A 27259-nucleotide genomic window follows, 5' to 3' on the forward strand; every position below is an offset into this window, starting at 1 on the left:
GCATGTAGGAACAAGTGGACACCTCCATCATCATCTTTAATTTGCTGTTACACTTGATTATTCTGCTTTCTCAGTGTATGTGGTGCAAAGATGTTGTACTACTAGGAAAATTGAAGTGTCTTAAAGACACTGAATAGGTTCTATGAATCTAGAATTCCTTTACTCGTAGGTGAGTTCGAGTGTTTGTTAGTCCATCGATCTTTTGTATCTGTCTTCATTTGTTTTCTTTGTAGTAGCAGAAAGTAACCCAGAAAATTAAAGACAGTAAATATTTATGTATTGTGAATGATGAACTTGTTTAATGGTTCTATATATTTCGAGTACTACAAAGCTTTTCTATGTTCCGCTATAGAAAATTTATGTCCCTGATTAAGCTTCTTGCACAAATGCATGCATGTCAATAGCAGCAGTTACTCTGAAGAAGCTGCGACTAATACTCAAAGTAGATGATGAATGAAAAGAGATGGGATCACATTAAATGGCGTTCATTGGGTGAGTCATGTATACCACACCCATTAATTACCTTTAGCAGTGACTTAGGGTACTCCCTCTGAAACCTGGCTTTCCTATACTGAATGTAGACCTCTTCGGTGAGTGTTCAGTTAGGGTGATGAAGGGTAGTGCTGGATGAGACTAAGTGTAACAGTTGTGAACTCGTGTTCCGTGACATAAGCTTGATAATGTGGTTTAGGGAATGATTTATATCTTAAGAAATGATACTATGATGTAATTTTTTGCAGGTTGGAGCCACACCTAAGATACATCTATTCCATACAATAACCATGAAGCTATTGTTGTCTTAAAAAAAATACTCCTAAAGGCAAAGCATCATAGAATTTAGCGGCTATATCGATTAATCTCAGATAGATAAGATTAATATTAACTTATAAGAATATGATGAGTATAATACTATCAACTTTAACTTAAATATTTTGATCAAACGATTAGGAATAATGAAGTACAATGTTATTTCTTTTGATAGATTAGGAATATAATTATGGACATTAAGAGTCTATTTACTTGTTCTGATGAAAGTAGAGAAACTAATCGTGCGGCCGTAATTACGTTTGTGCTATCAAATTTTTTTGGGAATGACAGATCCCTCGGTTTTGATCTCTTGTGATAAGAGAAAAGACGGATCTTAATATAGTTTCTTCTTTTAGAAATAATATTATTACGTGTCAAGAAAGATTATATTGAAGCATTATTTTCTCACATGATATTGGATTAATTTATGTAATGTTCATATGGGACATGACATTTGCACCTGATAGAAACCCTTCCAATGAACTACTGCATACGATGGTGATGGTTCGGTGTTGAATGGATAAGAGATCGAAGCCACCGACCAATAAAGATTCTGTCTTTCCGCGTGTGAAGATCCCTATGAATCCAATTAGATCTTTCTCGGATCCAGTGAGCTCGAAATGAGTAATGCAAGAGCAATCCTATGTTCTACTGAAGTGGGAAATCCCCTCCATACAATTGGGTCGAAGTCATTTCCCCGGTAGGGGCTGCTGATTCAACATTGGATTCAAGTGTTGCCTCGTACGAATGGCTGTAGATCGTCGTCCCTAATTGGTGCGAGCCAACCAAATAATTATATTTCCTCTACCAAAATACTATAACAATGATAAAAATAATAAGAATAACAAAGATATTAATTTCTAATTATTTCGGATTTTCTCGTCTAAAGTAATACTCTCAGTACAGACGTACATGTATTGAAAGAAAATGTTATCTAATAATATAATCACTGAAAATAAAATTCAACACAAATATACATACATTTCAATTTAATACTCATTATATTTGTGAAGGACATGAGAGTGCTATCTAACAGTGAGGCACTGTTGCTGTAACAGTTCTGTGTCTGGGACTCGTCATAATTGTCCTGACGCTAACAAATCCAGCATCTCTCATTGTCTTCTCTAAATCCAAAAGATAGTATTCATCGAGGAACGGCTCTGTGCTTTTGAGCAACGTGAACTTCGCTGGGGAGAGTTCCTGCAAATTTTTGAATCTATACTCGTTATATCTTAACCTGAATAGGCCTCTCTTTTTGCAATATCGAGTCAATTAACTTGATGAAATGCATATACCCAATGTCCCTCGGCATTTTAGATATTGTAATTTAAACTAAAAAAGTAATTTATGAGAAAAACAAGTAATGTATCGGATGACTCACCTGAAGTACCTTGGACTTGGGCTGCAATAAGAAGAAAATAGTCATTACGTATTACCTAAGGATGAAGGTAAGTTGCAGGTTCAGCAGTAAAGATTTGGTACCGAGTTGTCTGTCACAGCAATTGTTCCTCCAGGTCGGAGCAGGCGAAAAGCTTCATTCACTAATCCAATTGTTGCATGTTGAGGGCATTCATGAAGCTGCATGTTTTCAGTAGCAAAATGGGGCTTATACAGCCGTCATCAGGAATTGATAAGAAAACATTGAAAACATAAAATGGTTCCAATCTGCAACGTTGCATCAACCTATCACAATTCAACTTTCTCTAATGATGAATGATGGCAAATCTATCTATATTGTGGAATGCCCACAGACAGTGAACATTCAAGAGTTGTAGGAAATTCCCAGTACCTAAATGTTGGATATATAAAGTTAGTTCTCTGTTTTAATAGATCATAGCTTTAACTGTGACGTTCATAATATTCCAGCATGATATGTGACATAATTTGAATGTCAGTAGAAGAGAGTGCAAAACACTATTTGAATGAATGACATGTCAAATCTTTGGAGGTTTTAAGAGTGGTTTTAGTCCTGGCTGAATGGAAGCTCATCACAAGCCAGGCAGGGCCCTGTAGTTGCAGCAAGCCGTTGCTATATTAAGATAATGATCTTATCCTGGATGATCTTGAGTAGAAGTCTACTTAATTTTACTATCTTACAGTTTCTTTTCTCTGGATTTCTTGTGCAATCAGATATCTGGCATAACTAAAATGAGACAGGGATCATGTTCTTGCATTTGTTAGGGAAAAAACAGAAGACAATAACTAAATAATCTGCTTCTCAGAATAGTAGAATGAAAGATTTATATTGACCCAAGATTTAACACCAACAGTCATATAAGAACCAATTACACAAGTTGCTTCAATGTATTAGATATATACTTAAAAAGGAAAATAAAAGGCACGTCATGTAAAACAAGCATTTTCACATGTATAGGTTTGTAAAGGTTCAATTGGATGGGAGTTTTTCACAAGGAGAAGAATCAATGGGACATCTACTCATGAATATTTGGTTATTTCCTGAGTAATGGTTAAAGAAACTATAGTTACTTCCCACAAGAGATAGCAATTTGAATCTGTACAAGGATTGATCATACAACCTTGTTCATCAAAGAGAAACTTTCAATTAGTTGACCTGACATTGAAATTATGAATTCAGATAAACCAGTTTCAAGTGCTAAAATTATTGCCTAAAGCTTGTTTGAAAAGAACTGCCTTGTTTGAATTGAATCTATTCTTTCTGTCCTTCCCGCTTACCCAAACTGTACCGCCTAACTCTTGCTTTAAGAATTCAGTGCAACAGAATAAAGGAGAGTGCAAAAGAATAGAATGTGAGTGCAAATGGCAAACTCAACAATGATTCAGTGGATTCTTGAATCATCATTTACTAAGTACATAAAATGTTGCTCTGCACCTCCAAGACATTCATGTTACTATCAAGTGAATTTTCACATATGAATAATTATTTATCTATTCTACATGCAAATGACAAACTGGACTTACTGCAAGCACCCATGAAATTCCATTTCACCTAGAGTAATGGTTCCTTTATGAATGGGAAAATAAGCTTTCCAACAAGTAATTATCACAACCAAATGCATTAGGCAGAAATAGAAGCATCTTGATATTCTATTCTTGTGATTGGAAGCAAAACTGAATCTTGATTCTTACTACACCAAGAAGCACCATAAAATTGCTGAAGAAATCATGAACAGAACCAGAAATAATCACAAGCTAAAAACAATATATATGAACCAACTAAAAACATATAATCATAGGGGTCCAATCTAATGAATGCCATCTACTTCTATACATCAGGGTTCGTTGTACAGTAACATATGTACCGGTCCAACAGTAGATCGGTATGCCGACCACCCTGTACTGGTCGGTACCGGTCACTAACAGTTGGATTTTGACGGTTATCGATGGATGGCTCAGATCTGACTAGTTCCAACAATTAGATCCATTTGAAAGGGTTTTAAAACCCTTTCCTCCCCCTCTTTCACCCCCTTTCACTCTCTCAAAATCTCCTACCCTCTCAATATCTTTCTCACTCACTTCTTTCTCTCATTCTCATATTTACACTCTCTTAAAACTTCAAAATGCTACGATTTATGGTTCGGATCAAGCTTGGAAGGCTATTTAGGGAGGATTAACACCTAAGTTAAAAGAAGAACTCTCTAATCAAAGGTATGTATTTTTTTCTCGATTTTTAATGATTTATGAGATAATTAAGCCTATTCTATGTTCTCAATGTCTAATACATTAATTGAGATTTTTATGATGGTAGAATAGTTTTAATTATGAAGTAATTAAGGCCTTTAATATTATGATTAGTGTGTTTAATGCTGATTTTTTTTAAAATTAGACACTTAATGAGTCAAATCTTTGTATTTCATTTACATGTTTGTGATAGCACAATAGTTTTAATTAGGTTTTAGTTAAGTCTTTTAATGTTTTAATTAATGGTTTTAATGATGATTTAATCGAAATTTGATCCATATTGGATCAATTCAATGTCTTTAATACCTATTAGAATGTTTGACATGTTTATAGTAGTGAAAGAGGACTAATTAGGGAATAATTAACTATGTTAATATTGTTATTAATGTATTTAATGTTGATCTAATCGACTCATATTGGATCAATTAAATATCTTCAATGCCTATTAGAGTGTTTAACATGTTTTTAGTAGTGAAAGAGAAATAACTATGCAGTAATTAATTATGTTAATAGTGTAATTAGTGTATTTAATGATGATCTTATCGTAATTTGATTTATATTAGATCAAATTTACATATTTAATGCCTCTTAGGGTGTTTGATATATTTATACTGGTACAAGAAGGCTAATTAGGGTTTAATTAAGTTTTCTAATACTGTAATTAGTATGTTTAATAATAAATTTATTATTATTTGACCCTTTATTGGGTCAATTTTATGTATTTAATAATTATTAGAGTGTTTGATATATTTACTATAGTAAAAGACGGCTAATTAGGAAGTAATTCATGTTTTTAATATTATAATTAGTGTGTTTAATTATGAATTCATCGTAATTTGACCTATATTGAGTTAATTCTATGTATTTAACGTCGAATAAGTTGATTGATATGTTTATAGAGGCAAAGTAGGTTCATTACGTATAATCACACCTTGTTATTTCAAACTAGGGCTAATCGTAACTTACTTATTTGATTCAAATTTGGTAAGAACATGACGCCAAAAGTATAAGCATATGATGACACTTGGGATCATGCTCGAAAGATAGACGAGAACCGTTATCATTAGCAATTGGCAATGCATTTATTGTGAGTACACAAGCAAGGCGAAGGAATCACTTGGATGAAGATGTATTTGACCGACGGATATCCCGATGTTGCAAAGCACAAAAAGGTTCTGATAAAGGTCTGTATATCATTTTATGACAAGTTACAATAGTAAAGGGAAGATATAATTAAAAATAAGGTAAGAGCTGAGGAATAATACTATAGGGCTACAAAGGAACCAGTTTAGAATGAATATAAGGGTCATGGCAATGATATTGATCCGAATCTCAGAGATGACATTTATGCATCACTAGAGCATCAATACATGTACAAGGAAGTAAGGTTCGTCGTACCACAACATACTGCTCGATACAAGCGGTACATACCGGTCTGACAAGGGGTCGGTATGGACAATACGTTAGTAGGCCTCCATGTACCATGTGTCGATATGCTCGATACGACTCAATACAACTTGGTACGCATCATACTAACAACTGGTCAATACATCGGTACGAACCGATAAGGCGAACAATGCGAGGAAGTAAGACATCAACAACTTGACTCATGATGGAAGTGTGGCGGTGGCAGTGGATCTGCACAAGTATTCTAGTGGTCGATCAACATGAGGTAGCCAACTGCCCGTGCTCAATTGAGCCAAATTGGAAGCATGAGGCAAGGTAGCATAAGGTAGTCAGTAGTCGATATTATTGATATTAATCCGTAAGCCTATCCTCCATAAACAACAAAGTAAACACAGATTGATAATGCATATACAAAAAAAAAACAAGTGGGATACTAGGAAGGCAATAGCTAAGTGATTTAAATTCCAAAGGATTCCAGGAAACACAACCCAAGATCCATAGTATCAAAGCATGATCTTCTTTATTCAAAACATTGGCACGAGGATCCAACCTCCAACATCGAAGGAGATCCACAACGCGTATTTAGATAAGGTGATAGAACTGAAGGATTAGATCAAATCCTTTAAGCAATAGGACGAATATGGGGTGACACTGATGTGTCATAATTGGACAGGCCAATGTTTTCAAAAGTGCTAGGCGCCAAGGCCCCAAAACACTTGTGGCACTAGGCACTTGCTTAGGCACCCACCCAAGTGAAGCAAGGCTCTCTAAAATATTAAAATAAAAAATATATAATTTAAATTTAAATTATATTAAAAATATAATATAAAATATAGTATTAACAATCCATTGTTAATAATAGTTATAACAATACACAACGAAGAAGAAGGGGGGGTGTGGTGGGGGGGGGGGTGTGGTGGGGTGGGGTGGTAGGGGCAGGGGAAGAGGAGCCACCGACGGTGGAAGGTGAGGAAGGAGAGGGTGGTAGTGACAAAGGAACATTCGGATAGTGACAATGGTGACGAAGGAAGCTACAGATGGCAGTAGCAACGATGGAGAAAGCTACGGACCTATCCCATAACAACGAAGGGAGCTACATACGAAAGATTAGGCGATAAAGGGAGTTACGCACAAAAAAAGCAACGATGAAGGTGGAAGATTCGAACCTTTACGTCAACGATGGAGGATTTAGTCAACGGCAGAAGAGGAAGACTAGACCTTTTTGTTGGGTGCAAGGACACAGCAACAGATCCTAAGGTTTACTGAGCGAGTCGGGGGAGGGGGGGTGGATTTTGATGTTTACTGTTAGGCTTAGTTGGTTTGATTAAACCAGCTAAGTCCTATTGATTTAAACCAAAGTCCAAAATCTAGTTCGACTAGTTAGATTCAATTGGGCGCTCGCCACATGGGCTCAAGCGGGCTTCAATGAAGCACATCACCCAAACCCAGTGCAAGGTGCTCGGGTCTCGCCTCACCTCGCACGAGCGCCTAAGCGAGCGCCCAGGTACTTTTTAAAAAACATTGGGACAAGACCAATAAGAATGAGTATCATCAATATTCTTATGTATTACAATAGACAAATGGTTTTTCATAAGTTAGTTAATGCTTCCTACAAGATTCAAGATGCAAACTATATTAAAAACCTAATGGATATTATGGTAGAGGAGATCAGACCATAATATATTATCTAGATACTTAGCAATAATGGAATCAATTTTAAAAAGGTTGATTTATAATTGACGAAAATAAAGGAAACATTATTTTAGACTCCATATGTAACTCATTGCATGGATCTAATACTGAAGGATATTGGAGAGCTACCATCAGTCAACAAGTGTGTAGCTCGAGCACACTCGATCACAAAGTTTATATATAATCATTATTGAGTCCACTCTTTGGTACAAAAATTTTCAAATGGTGACACTCCAACTCGAAGTCACTCAGTTTGCTACAAATTTAATTGTTTTAAATTCAATATAGCAAAAGAGGCAGGGTCTCAAGGCAATAGTCACCTCATAGAAATGGTTTGATTTTAAGTATTTGAGATCGAGTGATGGAAAAAAAGGTGGAAAAGACTATTCTTTCTTCTAGATTTTAGAATACTATGAGTAAAATTATAATAGGAGTGCAACCACTTTATGTGGTCCTCTGCAAGGTCGACATGGATAAGCATCTCTAAATGTCTTATCTTAAACATATGTTGATTACTCTTAAGAAAGCATTCATAGATAATTTTAAGGTCGAACAATATTTATAGATGATCGATTGTAGGATCAAAGTTTATATAAACTAAGACATTCATAATACAAGTAAATTCATATTCAATATAATTTAATTCATAATTTTTTAATATTTAAAAAATTCTTACTAATGAAATTATTTGTCTTGCAACATATTATCTAAATCCAACTATTCAATTTCGATATTGTCTTGGAACGCGATCAGATTTATTATCAACACTAAGAAATGTTATATGTTGCCTCTTGTCAAACATTATCGATGTAGCCAATGCTATTATGGCGGGTCGATTATTCCAGGAAATAATCGATTCAATCTCCAATAGTGTGTTGTATCAAATCATTACAATATGGATCTTAATATGGAAAAGTTACACACATGTTGATTATAAACTATATTTGACATTAATTATTTGTTATGTTAATAAAGTCCTATTTATATCTTTTTGCATTTGAGTGATGGCTATAATTTGGAGGGGACGCACCAAATTTAAGGAAAGTTGTCGTCCGTGTACTTTCACAAACGACGACATTGAGTGATTGCAAACGTAACTGGTTAATGTTTGCATTGATTCACACAAAAATCTGTAACAGACTATCGTATAGACAATTGGAGAAACTGGTATATGTTCACTACAACATATGGCTAAGGTTACGATATTCCAAGCTACACAAAAAGCCAAAGGAACCAGAGATTGATCTCATTGACCTCCAATACTATAATAAAGATTCACAGCCGATGTTAGAATGGGTTGAAGCAACGAAAAACTAAGAAAATCCTCCACTTGATGAGGTAGGAGATCCTCTACATCCTTCACATTTTATTACCGATGCGATAGAAGAAAAAAAAGCATATCCCAAGCAAGAGGAAGACCCACCTCGATCAGAACATGACGGAAGGAGCCGAACAACAAGAAGTCAGACTACTCAAGGAACTAGAGATGCCCAGCGTGTAAAGGCAAAAGCAAAGGGAAAGGCAGTAGCATCAGCCACACCATTGAAAAGAATTAAGTCGAGCAACCAAACCTTCTCAATCGTATTCAACAACCCGGTCGGTCCGAAGACATGGCAACGACATGGATAGTAGTGCCTCGATTGATGATGTCGACGACATCGAGTCGGTGATCCCATCTACACAGTTTAATAGTGCATAGACCGAGGAGCAGTATTTTACACATGCTACTAAGATTCAAATCATAGAGCTCGACAAGGTACTAATCAAGTTTATACATGGAAGGGGAAGGTAGTGGATGATTTTGAGCAAATGTGATAAAGCCTACACGACGTAGACATAGAGTGAAACTTGTTGCATTCAAAGTCATCGTATTATGGAGAATTTTACAGCCAACATTAGTAAGGTGATAGTTGACCATTGTTCTTCAAACAGCAATACGACAATCGATCTTATGATACAAAACAACTAATCAATAACGAAAGTAGAAGTTCTAGTATTCTCCAACCTCCACACCAATACGTGCCACAATCATACTTGCCTCAGGAGATGCCTCGGACATGCGTGGTTCACAATGATCAGACTACGATCATCACCATCTTGATGCACTAATGTGGCATACGATATATCAGTATACTATATCATGGGATCAATTTCATGATTGGATCCGACAAACATATCAAATTGATGTATAGACGCATAGGATCGAGAACCCCAATCCATCGCTCGTGAAATCACGTCGTTCTTTTTTGTGGTAGAACCAGGTATAACCATCAATTAATTACTTGATTTATTTGAATATTAAAATTTAAGCTATTTAACAAATAATATAACTATTCAAATCATTTCTTTGTAGGTAATTCAATATCGACGAAAGAATGATCCGGAACATGCCACAAAGCTACTCCTCAAAACCCGAAAAAAATGTCACTATTCTTTCCTAATTTAGATTAGTTTTGCTAAAATTATACTAAATTTGTATTTATTTTTCACTTAAAAACCCTAATCTAATTTTTTTCTATTTTTCAAGAATTTTTAAAGCTATTTTCGGCCATTTTTCGATGCTATCAGTACGCCCCATCATACCAACATAGTATGTCGACATAGAGCGGTATATATCGTACTGCCAATCGATCGATACACCAGTTTGAAACGGTACAACAAATATTGCTATATATATCAACCAACAAAAAATAAATAAAATCCTTTATAGATATTCCTCCTCTAGAGTTTATCAAGCAAAGTTCAGAATAAGTATAAAACTAATTATTAAAAAAAATCAATTAGTCTGTACCTTTCATTTTTTCTACTACCATTGTTATTGATCAAATTAAATTCAAAGCTAACTACTTAGTAAGAAAAAATATCTTAATTTGTGTAGAAAATGATCCTAAGTGATTCAATATATATCGTAACACAACATAACCCTTCGAAACCTACAACTCATGTACAACCGACTCACATAGCCATTGTCATGCTGCAACATGGAATGTTCCACATTCAATGGCTATGAGAAGCATTCATACATTTGATATTAATAAACAAAATTGTATTTTCTAGTCATTTGTACAAACTTTAAGATAACAAATTAGCAAATGACTAGTAGTTGATATTCATGAACTATATGAAACATCTAATAGACATTCTTTACATATGCACTCCAGAAAAGTTTTGAAGAGATGTATATCTGCCTTGAAAAACACCTGAATGTATGCAGGAATCCAACTTTTAAGGGTAAATTGGTCATTTTAATTTTCACAATTTGGGATTTGCATGAAAAAGTGAACTTTTACCAACATTTTAATATGTACTACCAAGAAAATACAAAAAAATTACTGGATTGCAGAAATGATATACTCAGAGGAATGCAGAATTATTTGGTAAACTAGCTGGAGACTGCAACTAACCACATAAGCTAGTGAGACTAGGTCGAATGATTTTGAAGGTAACCCTGTACATTCACCATTAGCATGGATCCACCTAATAGGCTTGATCCTTGCAGCTTTTTTCTTTTCCTTGTATTGCGCAACAGACAGAAAGTAAGGAGACAGATCTAACCCCTGCATAACATAAGATAGATATTTACCACAAAATAGGATAGATATTTCCTTCCATGAAAAAGAAAACATATCAATGAATTTTGATAGAGAAAATTTTGCAGGCCGTTTGACAAAATTTATTGGCAAGTAATATTAACCATATCATTTCAGATGAGTTAGCTGCATACGAGATCCACAACATGGCTGTTGAAAAAAGTAAACACAAACTTCAACGCAGCAAACTCTTTCTAAAGATTGCTTATAAGACCTATAGATGCAGTAGTTAGAAGTGGTAAAATAAATAAAAAAGAGTAGAGGGAAACCTAAAAGCACTTTAATAGAAACTACAAATAAGGATTTAAATACTCTAACTTAACAAAAGTTATGGTTACACACAGATTTCAATGACGACAAAAGGTGACCCGAAAACAGGGGTAGTCCACATACCAATTCATGCTTAAACCGATATATACCACTCGTTTCATATCGATTTGGGCAAAATGATGGTCCATGGTTGGGACTTTATGGCTTTGTTGTTGTATATTCTTTCTAAGATCATATATTCACAATTACTAGTCATTCTTGTTCTTTTCCCTTGAAGCGTATAAATAGCATGGTTCTACGACCATTTTCCTTTCTTCCAATTATGTTAACAGTACTTTTGTTCCTTCTTCATATGTGTCACAACTTTTGTTTCAAGAGGGAAAAAAATTCATAGATATGCCGCATACAAGGTGGACATATTACCTTCCAGAAAATAAAATTAAAGTTATCTGGCACCAGTGTCTAAAGAAAAAAAAATAATAATAATAAAGAAAGACAATAAGGGTACAAGAACTAACCCTGCAACAGTAATGCATGTTAAATAAATAACTAAGCCCTCAAACCACAAAGTTTCACATTTCTATTGCCCGTGAAAGGTGAAGGAAAACCTTTGCATGAGTAGAAAAATGATTAGAATGAGCATTATAAATAACTAAGCCCTCAAACCACAAAGTTTCACATTTCTATTGCCCGTGAAAGGTGAAGGAAAACCTTTGCATGAGTAGAAAAATGATTAGAATGAGCATTATCCTAATTCCTGGTGAAGGCTAAATATTAATATTTTAATCATAAAGTACAGTTTTTGCATAAATGATTTTCACTGAACAACCTTACATTGCAACAATGCACATTTAGAAAAATTCTCAACTTCATATAAGAGGACTTTAGTGCCTAATAATCTGATGTGTGCAGCTAATGTGTCCATTAACTTGCTCCTAACTAGTAAAATTATATACAATGATGTAGAACTCGTAGAAAGAAGGGAAGAGAGAAAGAGAGAGAAGATTGAGTAGACCTAATTGAACCTTTAATCCCTATGCTGTGTACCAACATAATTGAACTTTAATCCTTATGTAGTGCACCAACATATAGTTTATAGAATCCATCACTGATGTGCACCAACAGGTAGTTTATAGCATCCATCACTTTTGCACCAACAGATAGTTTATAGCAGCTCAGGGAAGATAGAGACAAATAGGTAAGAGGAGAGTAGAAAGAATAAGAGATAAGAGAGGCTATAACATGACAATTGTGTTTCCAAAATCACTTCATGTTGAATTACATTTGAAAACCACTATTTATAGGGCTTATGATATCATGGGCACCAACAACTAGATTATACTCAAACCATGGTCTGTCGTACCGAAGCGTACCACCCGTACCGGGCGGTATGTACCGGTCCGACAGGTTACCGGTACGCGGACCGCCCGGTACCGCTACAGTACTATACTGTAGCACTGCTACAATATGAAAAATAAAAAAATATTCGGTACACCAGGGCGTACCGCTCGATACGCCCTGATGTACCGCCCGGTACACCGGTACCATACCGTACCGAGCCCGAGTCGAAATGCTGGTACGGTACGGTACAGCGAACCTTGACTCAAACCACAATTCCAATAAGTCAAAAATGACTCCCAAGACTATAATTCAATCTACAATTCCAACAAGTCAAACCAAGTTTCAAGAGAGTAAACCGCACCCCATAATTTCATCGAATCAAACCAAAGTCTGAAGATTAACATGATATCTCCAACACACATTAATGAAATAACTAACGTTAGTCTTTGTGAGAGTAAATCCATCTTGGAAATTCTTTATTGGATTTCCATCATAATTCTCACTTATAGAAGCTAAAAATAGAATTTTAAATTGCAAATAAGATTCTTTTAGTATAAAATTATGAATTCATTTTAAAATATATTAGATAATATTTTCACCATGGTTCACCTTACTAATCCGTACTAGTGTACTGATCAGCCATCGGTATGATATGTACCGATGTACCAACACACGATATGGTGGGGCATACCGACAAACCGATATGTACCACCCATACCAGTCCTCTATCAGACCAGTACATACCGTCCATACCGAGCGTATGCCGTGGTACAACAAACCTTGATTTTCTCAATATAAAATAAAATAATTCATCCACATTGATTTCACATCAATAATTTAAGTTTCACAGGAGTACCATCAAAATATTTCCGAGACCTAGAATCAAGTCCAATAAGTAAAATCAATTTTTCTTAGTAATCGATGTAGTCCATAAACATATTTATCCTAAGCAAGGTAACTTATTCAAATATATGAAAAATTAAGCACTTACAGTAACATTAGCTGAAGGAAACATTTCAGCAAGGTACCGTGTGCTAACTCCTATAGAGCAACCAATGTCTAAAATATCATTGGTCTCTGAATTCCCTGAATATTGTTTAAGGTGAATTTCAATTGCCTTCAACCAATTGCCGCGTACAATTTTATTTGCTTCATCAACTGTAGGGGCATCAGGTACTGCTAATTTTGCAATGGACATGGTTGCAGCTTCTGCCTCTGCAGCTGCCTGCCATATGAAGAGAATGCTCAAATAAACTGTCTTCAGAAGTTTTATAATCAAATTATTAAAAAAAACCGATTGACCATATATTTGTAATACCTAGTCAATCAAACCAAGAGTAGAATACCCTTGGACATTTGTTTTCCAAAGTCATTTTCAAATAAGAAAAAGCAGTAACGGGTTTGTTCTGACCATTTTAAGATGAAAGAGATGTTCTGGTAGTGTTTGATGATAGAACTTCTGATGAAAGATAGATTCTACATTCAGGAAGCTCCTACAATATAATGTCTAAAAGAAAATGTTCTTGTTCTTTTAAGAATAAGGAACTATCAAGTTGGCATATGGCTCTCTTAGCAAGGTTACTGATGAGGGAATCAAGTTCAAAAGGCATTGCACACTTCCAGGTTGCTTACGAAAGTTACTTCATTTATTGAACTCCAAAGGCTCCGATTATTCAGCAAAAGGTGGCTCTACAGGTGACATTGGCATCAGATTCACCATAAGATAAAAAGAGCAGTAACATAAATAAGTTGACTGGAAATAAATCTACAGGTGGATTCCAATCAAGCCTATAGCACTAAACAGGATCGACTTCAGTCATGCAAGGTTTCTTTTTCCCACCTGGTCCAGCTGCAAGAGTAATTTGCATCTAGATGCTGTTGTAGGGTGTCAAACTGCAGATTAAAGTTTGATGGCTAAAAATTCAAGTCCATAAGGAGCTGATAATGTTGACACCCCAGGGAAGAAACAACATAATGTAAGATCATATAATAAATCATCAACAACAACAACAAAGCCATAAGTCCCAACTATTTGGGGTTGACTATATGGATCTTTTACCGCTATTGAGATATATAAAAAGGCATATGTTTAGTTAAGTTTTGAGTACTCAAATCTTTATTTATAGTTTCTAACTTTCTATTAAAGCCTTTTTTGGTCTTCCTCTACCTCTCCTTGTACCACCAATATTAATCATTTCACCTCTTTTGACTACCGCATCCGAGGTTCTCCCAAGCATATGCCTATATCATGTTAAACGGTTTTCTCTCATATTATCCTCTATCGAAACAATACCTAGTTGTTCATGAATAAAAATATTTCTTTTTCTATCTTTCGTAGTAACTTCACACATCCATCTCAACATTCTCATTTCGGCAACACAAACTTTTTGTATATGTTATTTCTCAATTGTCAACACTCAGATCTATAAAGCATTATTGGTCTCATAACTGTCTTATAAAATTTTTCTTTTAATCTCAAAGATATCCAATGATCACACAAGACTTTTGATGCCTCTTGTCATTTTAAACATCTTATTTTTACTCTATGAATAATGTCTTCATCGAGTTCTTCATCCTGTTAAATAATTGATCCAAAATATCTAAATATTTTACTTAAAAATACTTCTTGTTCATCTAACTTAACTATATTATCTTGTCTATTCTTATAATTACTAAAATTGCATATCATATATTTAGTCTTAGTCTTATTTAATCTAAAACATTTAGTTTCTAAGGATTGTCTCCATTGCTCAAGTTTATAACTAATTCCACTTAGGCTCTCATCAACTAAGACAATATCATCAGTAAATAAGATAACAAAATTAAGCCTAAGGTAGAGGAAGATTAAAGACCTCTAATAAATACTTCCAAACAAATACTTCCAAACAAGATCAAAGACATGTAAGGTCACGAAACTCAACCTGGATTTTTGGTATTAGAAAAGATAGAAGATGATACAAAAGGCTTGGCTACAAAATCATTAAGGATATCATGACCTGCTTAGTGATAAGTCCATCAAAAAAGCAAATAAAAAATCCACAAAAGTGACATTAAACAGTTGGATGCCATGGGATTGTTGTTGTCATTATCATTTTTCCAGTAATTTACAGTTCAATTAATTAACAGTGTTCATTTGTCTTTCAAATTTAACAGGATAGCAGACTCTGTTCCAAAAATAGATGCCAGAATGTACATCATGTCACATTGAGAACTATTTGTAGGACTTTCAACTTTGAAGAACCACAGAAAGATTTATAACGGGCTGTTGAAAGGTTTGCAATGATCCTTTTAGTATGATGATTCATATTTTACAACAGAACAACACCTTGCATACCAAAACATTTAACACCTTGCTTTTAAAAGATTGGTTCCTTCACTTATTCATTTATGTGACTGTGTAACTTAAGTTGATGATCAGGCTGCAGCATTAAGAATAAGAGAACTTTAATGAAATCAACTATGGTTTCTAAGGGTGTCAAATATGTGATATTATCACTCCTGAAGTATAAAAATCTCAACTTTTTAGCCTGAAGTTCATTTTTCATTAATGATGTTGCATACCGGACATATTCATGTCAATCAATGGTTCAGCAAGCACAGTTGGCAATATGATGTTTGTCATGGGTTGACTAGCATTAAAAGGGAGAAGTCTTCCTATATTCTCAAGATTGGATCTTCTTCCTTTTTTTTCAGTGCCATAGAGATGATTTTGAAACAGAGATTAACCATCATGCAGAAAGGTCCTAGTTTCTAAAAGTAATGTGTTATTTGTCTTATTTTAACAGGAAATATATCGTGATGAAATATTAATCAAACTAGCTAAAGAAACTGCTGAAGATCATAGAACATCAAATAACTTCAGAGGAATAAAACGTACTCGCTACTGTCTAAGTTCCACCTAAAGGTAAACTACCCTTTAAATAAATATGACCCAAGAATCGAAGTCAACAAGAATGAGCATCAGACTGTTTAGAGCAAGAGAATACACTATTATTCATAAGGGTATTCAGCAACAGGTGTAGCCAATTGGTTGTCATACTACAATTATTATAATTGAAGAGCAAAAGAGACAAAATTTACCAGCCAAGATAGGTTCCCTTCATCATATGCATGAAATGGATTTAGATAATCTGTTCATAAAAAAAAGTAATTTTAGAGAAGATCGGATAATGACCAGCACTTGAGCAAATTTATTAGCCCATAAACCTGAAATGAAGATATACTAAACTCTTCTTGACTAGGTTTTCAGAAGTATCATATGGCAAAACTCTGTTAGTCCCTAGAAAAAAAACTGATGAAAGAGACCAATTAAAGTTGACTAGTTCTAAGGGAGTAGAAGAATTAATTCAAATATAGCGAATTAAATTGAAGTACATTTCCAGTTTAATCAAGTAAATACGAAACAAGAAATAGTAGTGGAGCTTTACAGTTATCACATTGTGCATATCATAATATCTCCAAGATCTTGGCCTGTTGGCCATGCTAACTTTTGATGATTGAGAAACCGTAACATAGAATACTTAACCAGTACATACATAATTATTATCATTTTCAGCTGATAACATGGAATATGGGTCGGCATACCAACCGGTACACACACTAATGTACCAGCCCGGTAGTTTGCTGAAACCAATACCAGACCATCATTTAAAACCTTGCTACAGGGCACAGCAACCTGACTGACAATTGTTAAAATCACAAAAATAGGAACGCTGATTGTGGGGCTAAAGCTATGTCCACTAATCATCCCTGGACACCATATTGGCAGGAGCTGCACTTTAGTTAAAAAACCTTCAATATAAACACAAAAGTTCTGTCGCTGCTCATTATGAGCACCTATCTTCTTATCAAAATAATAAATAAACAAATTTATATGAGCAATGAGAACCTCATTTTACTGAAATAAAAGAAATGAGACTTCAAAAACACCACTAATAAACTAGACAACACTTTGGAAATGTTTAAGAGTTATAGAGGTTCTAAATTTAGGAGTTAGTATGTTGAAGAACATCCAAAAGAATGATATTACATCTTAGAGACCTTAGTTCCAAGAGAAGAGAAAAAGTTGACAAATTAAATTCAAAGTGATTTGGAATAAGATGTGAAGATGACACTAGGACCAATTTGACAGAGGAGTAAAACCAGGAGGTCACTCAAATTTGAATAATGTTAGATCTATAGATTAATACTTAAAACTATTATTTCTCTTAGAATTTAAGAATTTTAGACTGTTTGATAAAGGTTTTGAAGTTCATGTTAAAATGATAGAATTGTTTTTCATTGATGATGAATTTACCCATCATATAACACGTGGTTGGTGTGAGGTCAAGAAGCCCAGGTGTCTCTCTTAGAAACCAGAGTGAGTTTGATGGAAGCATTATATTATTCTAAAACATTTTCATAACCTTAATTTCAAACAGCCACAATTTTTAAAGGATGAGAGACATTGACATTTTTTCAAGGCCCCTTCTCACACTTTTGTCTGTCACAAATCACACCTTGTCCTACTACATTACATAGCATGGTAACTTGCAAATAAAAAATGCACTTATAACTCACCTAGAAGCAAAATGGTACAGTCAATCTGACAAGTACACTGATCATTATGCAAAGCAGTGCTGACACGTATTAGATAGAGGACAGCATGTCAAAACAATTTTCTTATGCGAGTAGCAAAAGACCAAGGACATTACAAATTGTTATGAACAAAAAGTAAGCAAGAATTTCTGAAGTGTATAACATCTGGAAGTTACAATGAATTTATGAAGCTAATCACGACAAGCATAACCAACTTTTTCTGTAGTTTCATTTTGTTTAGTTTGAGATTATACCACATTGCCTCAGATTTGGTCACAAACACAACAGACTTATCTTGCCTAAGCAAACTATACTTTCATCTCATTATCATGCCTCTTTCATTTTTTGAGTTCCTTTAAAAAAGAAACTTTAACCTCTCCATCTATGTGCCTTCGTTTCCTTATGACCTTCTTAAGTTAAAAGCCTATCAAAAGCCCATGCAGTTACCTGTAAGCAAAAATTTTATCTGCACAGCCATCTGCTAAACTTCTGATTCATTAACCACCTAATATTGTCTCCTAAGGTAATTAGCTTGCTTATGTTTTTTGTTCACAGTGCAAGTTATTTTTCATACTCTCTCAATGTAGTGGGATGTTCTATATCCACCAGAAAAACGAACTTGTTATGTACATCAAGATAAACATCTAATACATTGTTGGACACAAAATTTAGGGGCCCAAAGGCCTTCAAGTTCTGGAATTGAGTGATGTAGGTGTCAGGTATCACACTGGGGGAAAGATTAATCTCAAAACATAGTTAAATAAAATCAAAGATAGGAGAAGAATGATATCAATTGCAAAGCTGTAAACTTTACTTACTATTATAATGCAGTTTAAAAGTTCTAACTGACCCGATCAATAGAACTCAATATTAGCCTCTGAAACAATAGCTAGAAAATAGTCTTAATTATGATTTTGTAAATATTAACTTTTGACTTTTGTTTTTCTATAATATAACTTAAAATTCCACATGTTTTTCACTGGTCTTTTGTATTAATTTCGTAATTTCTATATTGCAAATAGGAAACTGATGATCTTAAATCTCAAGATAGGCTACTGCTTCTATGAGTCTCAACTTGTAAAATTATAGAACAAATTGGTCTTGAATAAAACAGTGTTAGAAAGAGCAAGATGTAGAAGCATGACTAATAACATCAAGAAATGTCAACAATGGCCTGCTACAATCATCTCACTAGGATTCAGCATGAATCTGCTCGTAGTATGCACATAAAAATGGGGAAAAGGGTCGTTTCCATCATTACCTGTCATGACAAGATGCTCAATGCACTTATTCTATTCAATCTCAAGGACAAATAGATCTGCCTACGGAGCTTATCGTCTTGATACTGACTTAATAAACAGAGAACTTACTAGAAAAGCTTGTGCTTAAGCTTAATGGTAATTCAAACCCCGGTTTAAGAAAAAAGTAAAGAACAAATTGGTTAATTTTACTCACTTCTACTTTCCCAAATTTATTAAGACCTCCATCCCGGGATGATTTGGTACAGAGGTGGCAATTCCTGATTCACAATTGCCAATCCACATAACTCGTCAAAATAAACGAGCAATTGGCGTGGAATTTTGTGTCCATAAATCAACCTAGTGATCCTGTTACATGTTTCTTTTTCATACACAGCACAAAGTCAAATGATGGTTATAGCATTTTGATTAATTACAAACTAGTTGTTGCAAATTCAGTTGCATACTTAACATAAAGCCTTTGAAAAATAAAATAATCAAAAAGAATATGTGACGAAAGTTAAATTACTCACAATCCGGATAAACCAGAGACGGATTTTGGACGCTCTCCATCTCCTTGTAAACGTCCGAATTCAGAATCTCATTCGTCATCTCCCTCCACGGTATATTCGCCTTCTCCGCATTACTTACAGGTCCAAGAACAGTAGAAAAGCATGTGTCAAGAAAACTCGGCCTCTTGAGAAGGTTGTAAAAGGGGGAGAAATCTTAACAACAGAGACCGAAACAGAGATGAAATTTGGGGGATTTCTTGTGGTACCCGATGAGGAGCTGCCGTGCCCCGAGCTTCATGACCGAGAAGAGAGGCTTGAAGGAGATGAGGGCCCCGATGAAGCGGGAGAGCGAGGTCTCCCCCGCCCACCGAGGCAGCTCCAGCTCCCCTTCCAACTCGACGCCGTCAGCTGCGGGCACTGGAGATGCCCGGACCACGACGACGCGGCCATGGGGAGGAGGACTCCTGCTGTCGGTAGACGCACTCGTGCGGCGGAGAGGAGATTGATGGGAAAGCTTCGAGAAGGCAGTGGAAGATGCGGCGAGTAGCGACATCTTTTTCCTTCTCGGGAGGCGGGTGTCGTCCTCCACTCTCACACACGACTGCCGTCGATCGGCGACGACGCGAGTCCGTAACACCAACCGTTATCCCCGTGGATTACTATGAGCCTATAGTTTTCTTACACGTGGATTGAAAAAGTGAGCTTGGGTGCGGGTTGCGGGTTGCGGGTTGGAGATCGAAACGGTGGCAACCCCTACGGTGACCAAGAATATTTCATATATTTTATCTTTTTAGTTTTCTTATTTACTTCCACTATTTATTTATGCAAATTGTCTCATCTCGTTTGACCATGACATGTACAGGTAGACAACATGTTCATGCAATTTTTAGATGATTCCTTCTGATTGAATTCTAATTGTTCACAAATGTCATTCACATTCCATAATTTCTAGTACTATCTTTTAGAAATATTCTTTAAAATTGACACCATAATTTTTTTCTTATTTGTGATCCTGTTGTGTCAATTCAATAAACTCATCACTTGCACATTAGTGCACTAACCTCTAGAATGATAATTAACTAGCAATGTTTGTATAACATCCCCATGTTTCTTTCTACTACCACAGTTCTCAAGGTAACTTAGGTTGATTCTTTGTTACCATCATTAAGACAGATATAATCCCTTAATAACTTTATTAACAGCTAGCTAACAACATTTGAATCCACAAGTCCTGACAAAGGGCAAAATTTAGCAACAAATCCATACATGTGTCTCCACATCTGCTCTATGTGATAGATAATATTTACTCACATATTGATGATAAAAAGAAAAAATAACAAGTCACAAAAGGTGCCAAAGATGCATGTATTTTCTACAATTCTGCCCAAGATCAAACTGTAACTCAGTACTTGTCCCATAAAATTTAGCATCAAATGAAAAATTGTATAGGTTCTAAACTGATTTTATTTTTTGATAGAAATGTGCAAATATCAAGAATTCATGTTCATCATGATGATGTTCAATTATATAAAATGCAATGATGAATAATACTGAGACACTACAATCACTTCTTAAGGATTTCCATGCAAAGCCATTTGAAGGCTTGCAGCTGATTTGATCATGGAATGAACATGATTGTCTGATGCAGCTTCAATATATGACCACAACATCTATAAAGACCGACAGTCTAAAACAGGGGTTAGTAATGGTCGATTAGAGAAGAAAGCTTCTAAGCTGGCTACGATCAGCTCATGAAGGTCGACGAACGATTCTGAAGTATGAGTAGCTGTATGATGCGATAGCACAACATTATCCATGCAAAAGAGTTCCTTGGGAACAGCAGGTTCATGCTCGAACACATCAAGACCGGCTCCTGCAATGTCTCCTTGCATCAGGTGCTTGACTAACTCTGCTTCATCAATGAGAGCTCCTCTTGCCACATTTATAATGACCCCATCCTTCCCTAATGCGGACATAACATCCTTGTTGACCATATGATGTGTTTCAGTGGTTAGAGCACAAGTAATAACTAGTATATCACTTGCAGCTGCAAGATCACAAACACTTGGGAAATATGTGTATGGGGTTGATGGCTTCCTTTGTCTTGAGAAATATGAGATCAAACAACCAAAAGCTTCCAGCCTTTTGGCTACTTCACATCCAATACTTCCCACCCGCTTGCCACCCAGCTGCAACCATCAATCAGACATCAACAACAATTAGAGTTTTGATTGCACTACAACTGAGAAAACAATTATAGATGTTAAGTTCTCTTGTTTCAAATAACAAAAGCAAAATTTAGCACTCAAAATAGTTGCATATGATTTGGCTGCCAGAAAAATGTTGTTTACCGGACTTAGAACCAACTTGGTGATTGACTTATTGCAGAAGTAGGCTCTTAGATGCACAATATAATCATGCATTGCAGTAAGAAACTTGACATAATCAAATGTAAAAATTAAAAGGAAGATATAGATAAACAAGATAAAGCAATCATTTCCAACTTACACTTGTTCTGTACAAACCAACCAAAATGCAATAATACAGAGGAAGCTCATGTTTGCTTTTGTAGGAGATCAACACAAACTACTAGAGAAAATATTGATCTATTTCTATTTTTTAAACAGTTTGACATTGCATTTATTTCTAATTTGCTTCTGAAGAAAACTGCATTGTAATTGCAACAAAAAAACAGGAGACAAAACTTGTCTGTTCAGTGCCATTAGCAAAAAGAATATTACAAATCTAATTTATAGTTGTGGTGCTAAAGAAAATGAACCAGTGTTGACCACCACAATGTGATTGTGTTCAGAAAACACAATAGGCATCAAAATATAAAGATCAAGTTTAACAAATAAAGGTGTAAACAATTTGCATTGTTTAGGAAGAAACAAAAGGGGGAAACTAGTTATCTCTACCAAACGCTCAACCTACAACATGGGTGTTGGTAAGTTGGAAAAATATTTTACTTCATTGCCTTGCCATAAGGTATTCCTAGAATCAACTGGTTAGTGATGCTTATCTCATGACCTATAATATATGTGGTGAAAGTTTCAGTGGTATTGTCTCTATTGTGTAGGATGTGATTATTGTATAACAATTGGTCTAAGGTACACAATTAATTCAACTAGAGAATTAATAATAATTTAAAGATTTCATAACAGGAAATTGTTTCTAATGCCCTAATAACTAGCTGCGACAACTGTAAGAAAATGGCAAGTTAAGACAACTAGTAAGCAGAGCTCATAGATCCATGCCTCTTAACTTCAACATATATTTGTTATTCTGGTAACTATGGTAACACTTTTCAATTTCAGAATCCTCTTTAAGTCATAACAACTGCTTCATAAATAGCTAGCAATTTGTCCCTTTACAATCAGGAGAATTATAATGAGCCTCTAAATCGGGATTCCAAACTAGAGGATAAATTAACAAAAGTAGGTGTTCACAACTAAGGATTGAATACAAGCAGCATTTGGACACTCAGAGTTAATACAACAAAAAATGCTAACAACATTCTAGAACCTGAAGGAAAAAAAATGCAATTAAGGAGAAGATGAAATAAAATATCAAAAATAAAAGTTGAACTCTCTTATTTGACTACAAAATCAAGAAAAGAAAGGATGGAGAGGAAGTCCAAATAATTTTGTTTAGCTATAGAACTTAGGACTGCAGGGGAGAAAAGTGAAAAATAAAGATATTTAAATTCCTCACTGTGGAAAGATATTTCTGTAAACCAATTCACACTCTTTTAGCTTGGAAAGATGGGCTATCTACTACTTTAATGTGACAAGAATGAAATGAAATAACAAGCGAGACAATCGCCATCCAAGTTGCTGGGTGGTTCTTGTCGAAGAGGATATCGCTACAAGTCAGAAAGACTTGAAATATGCTACTTGGTTGCATTTGAAGAAAAAAAAAGCAAATGAAACAGAATAGCTATCGAAATGGATTCTCCACGAGACATTAAATTGAATAAGAAATAGAAATTTCGCTTCTTTTTTTTTTGTTACAATTTGACATAACCCAGAAACAATTTGGTAAAAGTTCAAGACAGCATAACCAATAAATTATTGACTTCTTCAGAAAAAATCACAGCTAAAAGAAGTTCCACGATTCTATCAGTTCCCCTTCTGCAGGAAACATTCTCAGGAAAGATGATAGCAAACAGAATAGTGAAGAGAACACAAAGAAGTAAAGAAAGTGAAGAAGACGGATAAGAAGAATGGAAGAAGGGAATCAAACCCTGAAGCCGAGAGGATAGTCACCCGCGAGCGGCCACAGGCCGCGGCGGACGTACCGGTCGGCGGCTGACACCCGGCGGAGGACGTCGAGGAGGAGACAGACGGCATAGTCGGCGACGTCCGTGGAGAAGATGGTGCCAACGTTGGCGACGGAGACGCCGCGGCGGGCGCACTCGGCGAGGTCGATGTGATCGACGCCCACGCTGTTGGTAATGACGAAACGGAGGGCGGGAAGGGCGTCGAGGAGGGGGGCGTCGACGACGGCGAGGCCGGTGCTGAGGAGGGCGTGGATGCCAGCGGCATGGGCAGCGAGGAAGCGGTCGCGGGGCAACGGAGACTCCCACGGCCTCAGAAGCTCGAACGAGGACGAGAGGGCTTGGTCGAGGCCTATGAAGGGTCGGCAGAGGAGAAGCAGCTGCGGCCGCCCAGACACCAACCGAGGCTCCACCTCCGATTCCGATGCCATCGAATTCCGAGTGAAATACTTGAGACTAATACTACTTATCTTGTGAAAGATCAAACTCATGCCGACTGATCGAATGGAGTGTTTCATTGCAAGCAGATGGGCGGGAAAAAGTTTCCAAATTTGGATTTTCGAATACAGTTTTTTACTTTTATTCATTTATTAAAAAAAAGTGCAAACAGCGTTCTTGATTAACTATTTTATTCATTTATTATTAGACAACCAAATAATTGTTTTTAGGTCATTTGGACTAGTCCTTCTATTCCACACATTGTTTTTTAGTTATAGGTAAAAATAGTACATTGAATATTAAAAATTATTTTCTCTAACCCAAATTTTTACCAAGTGTTTGGACCAATTTAGAAGATTAAATATATAAAAAAATTATATTATATGGATCTATGGTATTTATGTGAAAATGGGAAAAAAGTTGACTAAAAATAAAAAAAAAATGACACACAATTCATAGGTTGAATAATTAATAAAAATATTTAAAAAATTCTTAAAATAGAAAACTAGAGACATGTTCCTAGAGTTTGTGCCGAAGAAGAGAAAGAGGGAAGAGTAGTGGGCTCTCGCTAAGAAAAAGAACTAAATGCCAAGAAGAAGAAGGCTCGGAAGAACCGGAAGCTGACCACTAAGTAGAGGATAACGAGTGCAGCAGCATAGGGCAACGTAGGACAACATATAACTCCGTCGGAGCTCTGTCGGAGGACGAAGCAGAATAGATGGTGCTGAGGGCAACATGGTAGTTCGCTGAGGAGAGGACGCTGTTGTTGCTGCGATGACGACAGCAAATCAGCGACGTTCTGGTGCAGATCGACGGCGAGAACCAGCAGGGAAATAGGGAAAGTCTGACTGCGGTGGCTTGAAGTCCACCGGCAAAGATTTGATTGGCGACGAAGAGAGTGATAGCAAATGAGATTTCCGTTTGAGGAAATCTAATCCTCCCTCCTAACCTATATATAAATAGGTACATGTTAATCCAAATTAGTTTCTTCTGTAATTTTTTTCTCTATTTCTTTTCTAACGTGGTATCAGAGCCGTAGTCTCAGTAAACTGAGGACTCAATCTCGCCTCAATACTGTCAAGTTGTTGGTTCTTTACAATACTTAGTTCTTATCCGTCCAGATATCTCTTTTACAGTCAACAAATTATCACAGTTTATGCAACAGTCGTCTACTATGCACTGGTCTACGATCAAGAGAATTCTGTGATATCTTAAAGGGACCCTCAATCATGGTCTTTTTCTTTGTAAACACTCTCCACTTTATCTTCATGCCTTTGTCGATGCTGATTGGGCAGGCAACCTTGATGATAGAACATCCATATCGGAGTATATTATCTTTCTTGGCGTTAATCCAATCAGTTGGAGTTCTAAGAAGCAAAAGACAATCGCATGGTCTACAACTGAAACTGAATACCGTGCCATTGCCACTACCACTGTCGAACTCAATTGGATCTTTGCTCCAAGAACTCAACATCAATTCCACTCATATAATATATTGTGATAATGTCGAAGCTACCTATCTGTACGCTAATCCGGTATTCCACTCCCGCATGAAACATATTGTCATCGACTTTCATTTTGTGCATGATCAAGTTGTCCGTCGTCAACTTTGTGTTTCTCATATCCATATGACTGATCAATTAGCCGACTCACTCACGAAGCCTTTAGCTCATAAACTTTTTACATTGCATCGATCCAAGATTGGTCTCCTTGATAGAAGCACTGGAAGCATGATGTTAATGCAAATTAACTTCTTCTATAATTTCTTTGCAGGATAGAGGGATTGCCATCAGCAAAGAAGCAGTAAGTGACATATCGTATAGAAATAGAATTGAGGAACAGAAAAGATGATAAATATTGTAACTTTATATATATATATATATATATATATATATATATATATATATATATATATATATATTTATATATATATATATATATATATATATATATTCTTTGACGTAAAATTAGTACTTCTATCCTGATGAATTCTTTGTTGTGAAATCGGTTAGGATGCTTCTGTATTGCTTAATAATCTCCATCTTCATCAATTGTTTTTTGATAGAAGATTATAAAAGCTCGAATAATATTTCTGTTTTCTTTGGTCCTGATGAATTATATCTTATCTAGACTTAGGCTCCGGTTTGCTTCGAATCCGAACCAAGTTGATCCAGACTTAGAATTGAATCAGATTAATGGTTGTATCGTTTTGAATTGAACCGAAATCGATCCAAATCGATTTTGGTTCTGATTCCAATTTATTGAAACCAGAAATCGATTTCAGCTTCAGTTCAAAACCATCTTATTTTTTTAATTAAAAAAACAATCTTATCAATGATCAAAATCAATTATTGATTTACCGTTTGGGTTGACTCTTAGATTGTCTCAACACCAAATAGCATACCAATTGTTGAATGGTTAAATGACCATTTTACCCTTTCAAGGTCA

At 35.6% G+C, this 27259-nt stretch overlaps 2 protein-coding genes across 3 annotated transcripts; both read right to left on the bottom strand.

Moving 5' to 3' along the window:
* Positions 1-1640: 1640 nt before the first annotated feature.
* On the bottom strand, positions 1641-20733 carry LOC103981946 (methyltransferase FFUJ_09178). Of its 2 annotated transcripts, none has more exons than XM_009398719.2 (8): positions 20361-20733; positions 20116-20228; positions 16848-16897; positions 13759-13992; positions 10971-11123; positions 2290-2385; positions 2189-2209; positions 1641-2007 (listed from the first exon to the last, which is right to left on the bottom strand). In XM_009398719.2, exons 1-8 carry the CDS (start codon positions 20645-20647, stop codon positions 1837-1839), a joined length of 1125 nt encoding a protein of 374 aa, XP_009396994.2. In that variant the 5' UTR covers positions 20648-20733; the 3' UTR covers positions 1641-1836. The 2 variants fall into 2 exon arrangements, with proteins under 2 accessions (XP_009396994.2, XP_065028058.1); XM_065171986.1 differs by having other exon boundaries at positions 1641-2023.
* A 909-nt stretch (positions 20734-21642) lies between these two features.
* LOC103981985 (glyoxylate/hydroxypyruvate reductase HPR3-like) lies at positions 21643-24814 on the bottom strand. Its single transcript, XM_009398768.3, has 2 exons — positions 24340-24814; positions 21643-22283 (listed from the first exon to the last, which is right to left on the bottom strand). Exons 1-2 carry the CDS (start codon positions 24802-24804, stop codon positions 21765-21767), a joined length of 984 nt encoding a protein of 327 aa, XP_009397043.2. The 5' UTR covers positions 24805-24814; the 3' UTR covers positions 21643-21764.
* Between the last annotated feature and the right edge of the window lie 2445 nt (positions 24815-27259).

The sequence above is a fragment of the Musa acuminata genome, chromosome BXJ1-4, assembly GCF_036884655.1.
Source record: "Musa acuminata AAA Group cultivar baxijiao chromosome BXJ1-4, Cavendish_Baxijiao_AAA, whole genome shotgun sequence".
NCBI lineage: Eukaryota > Viridiplantae > Streptophyta > Magnoliopsida > Zingiberales > Musaceae > Musa > Musa acuminata.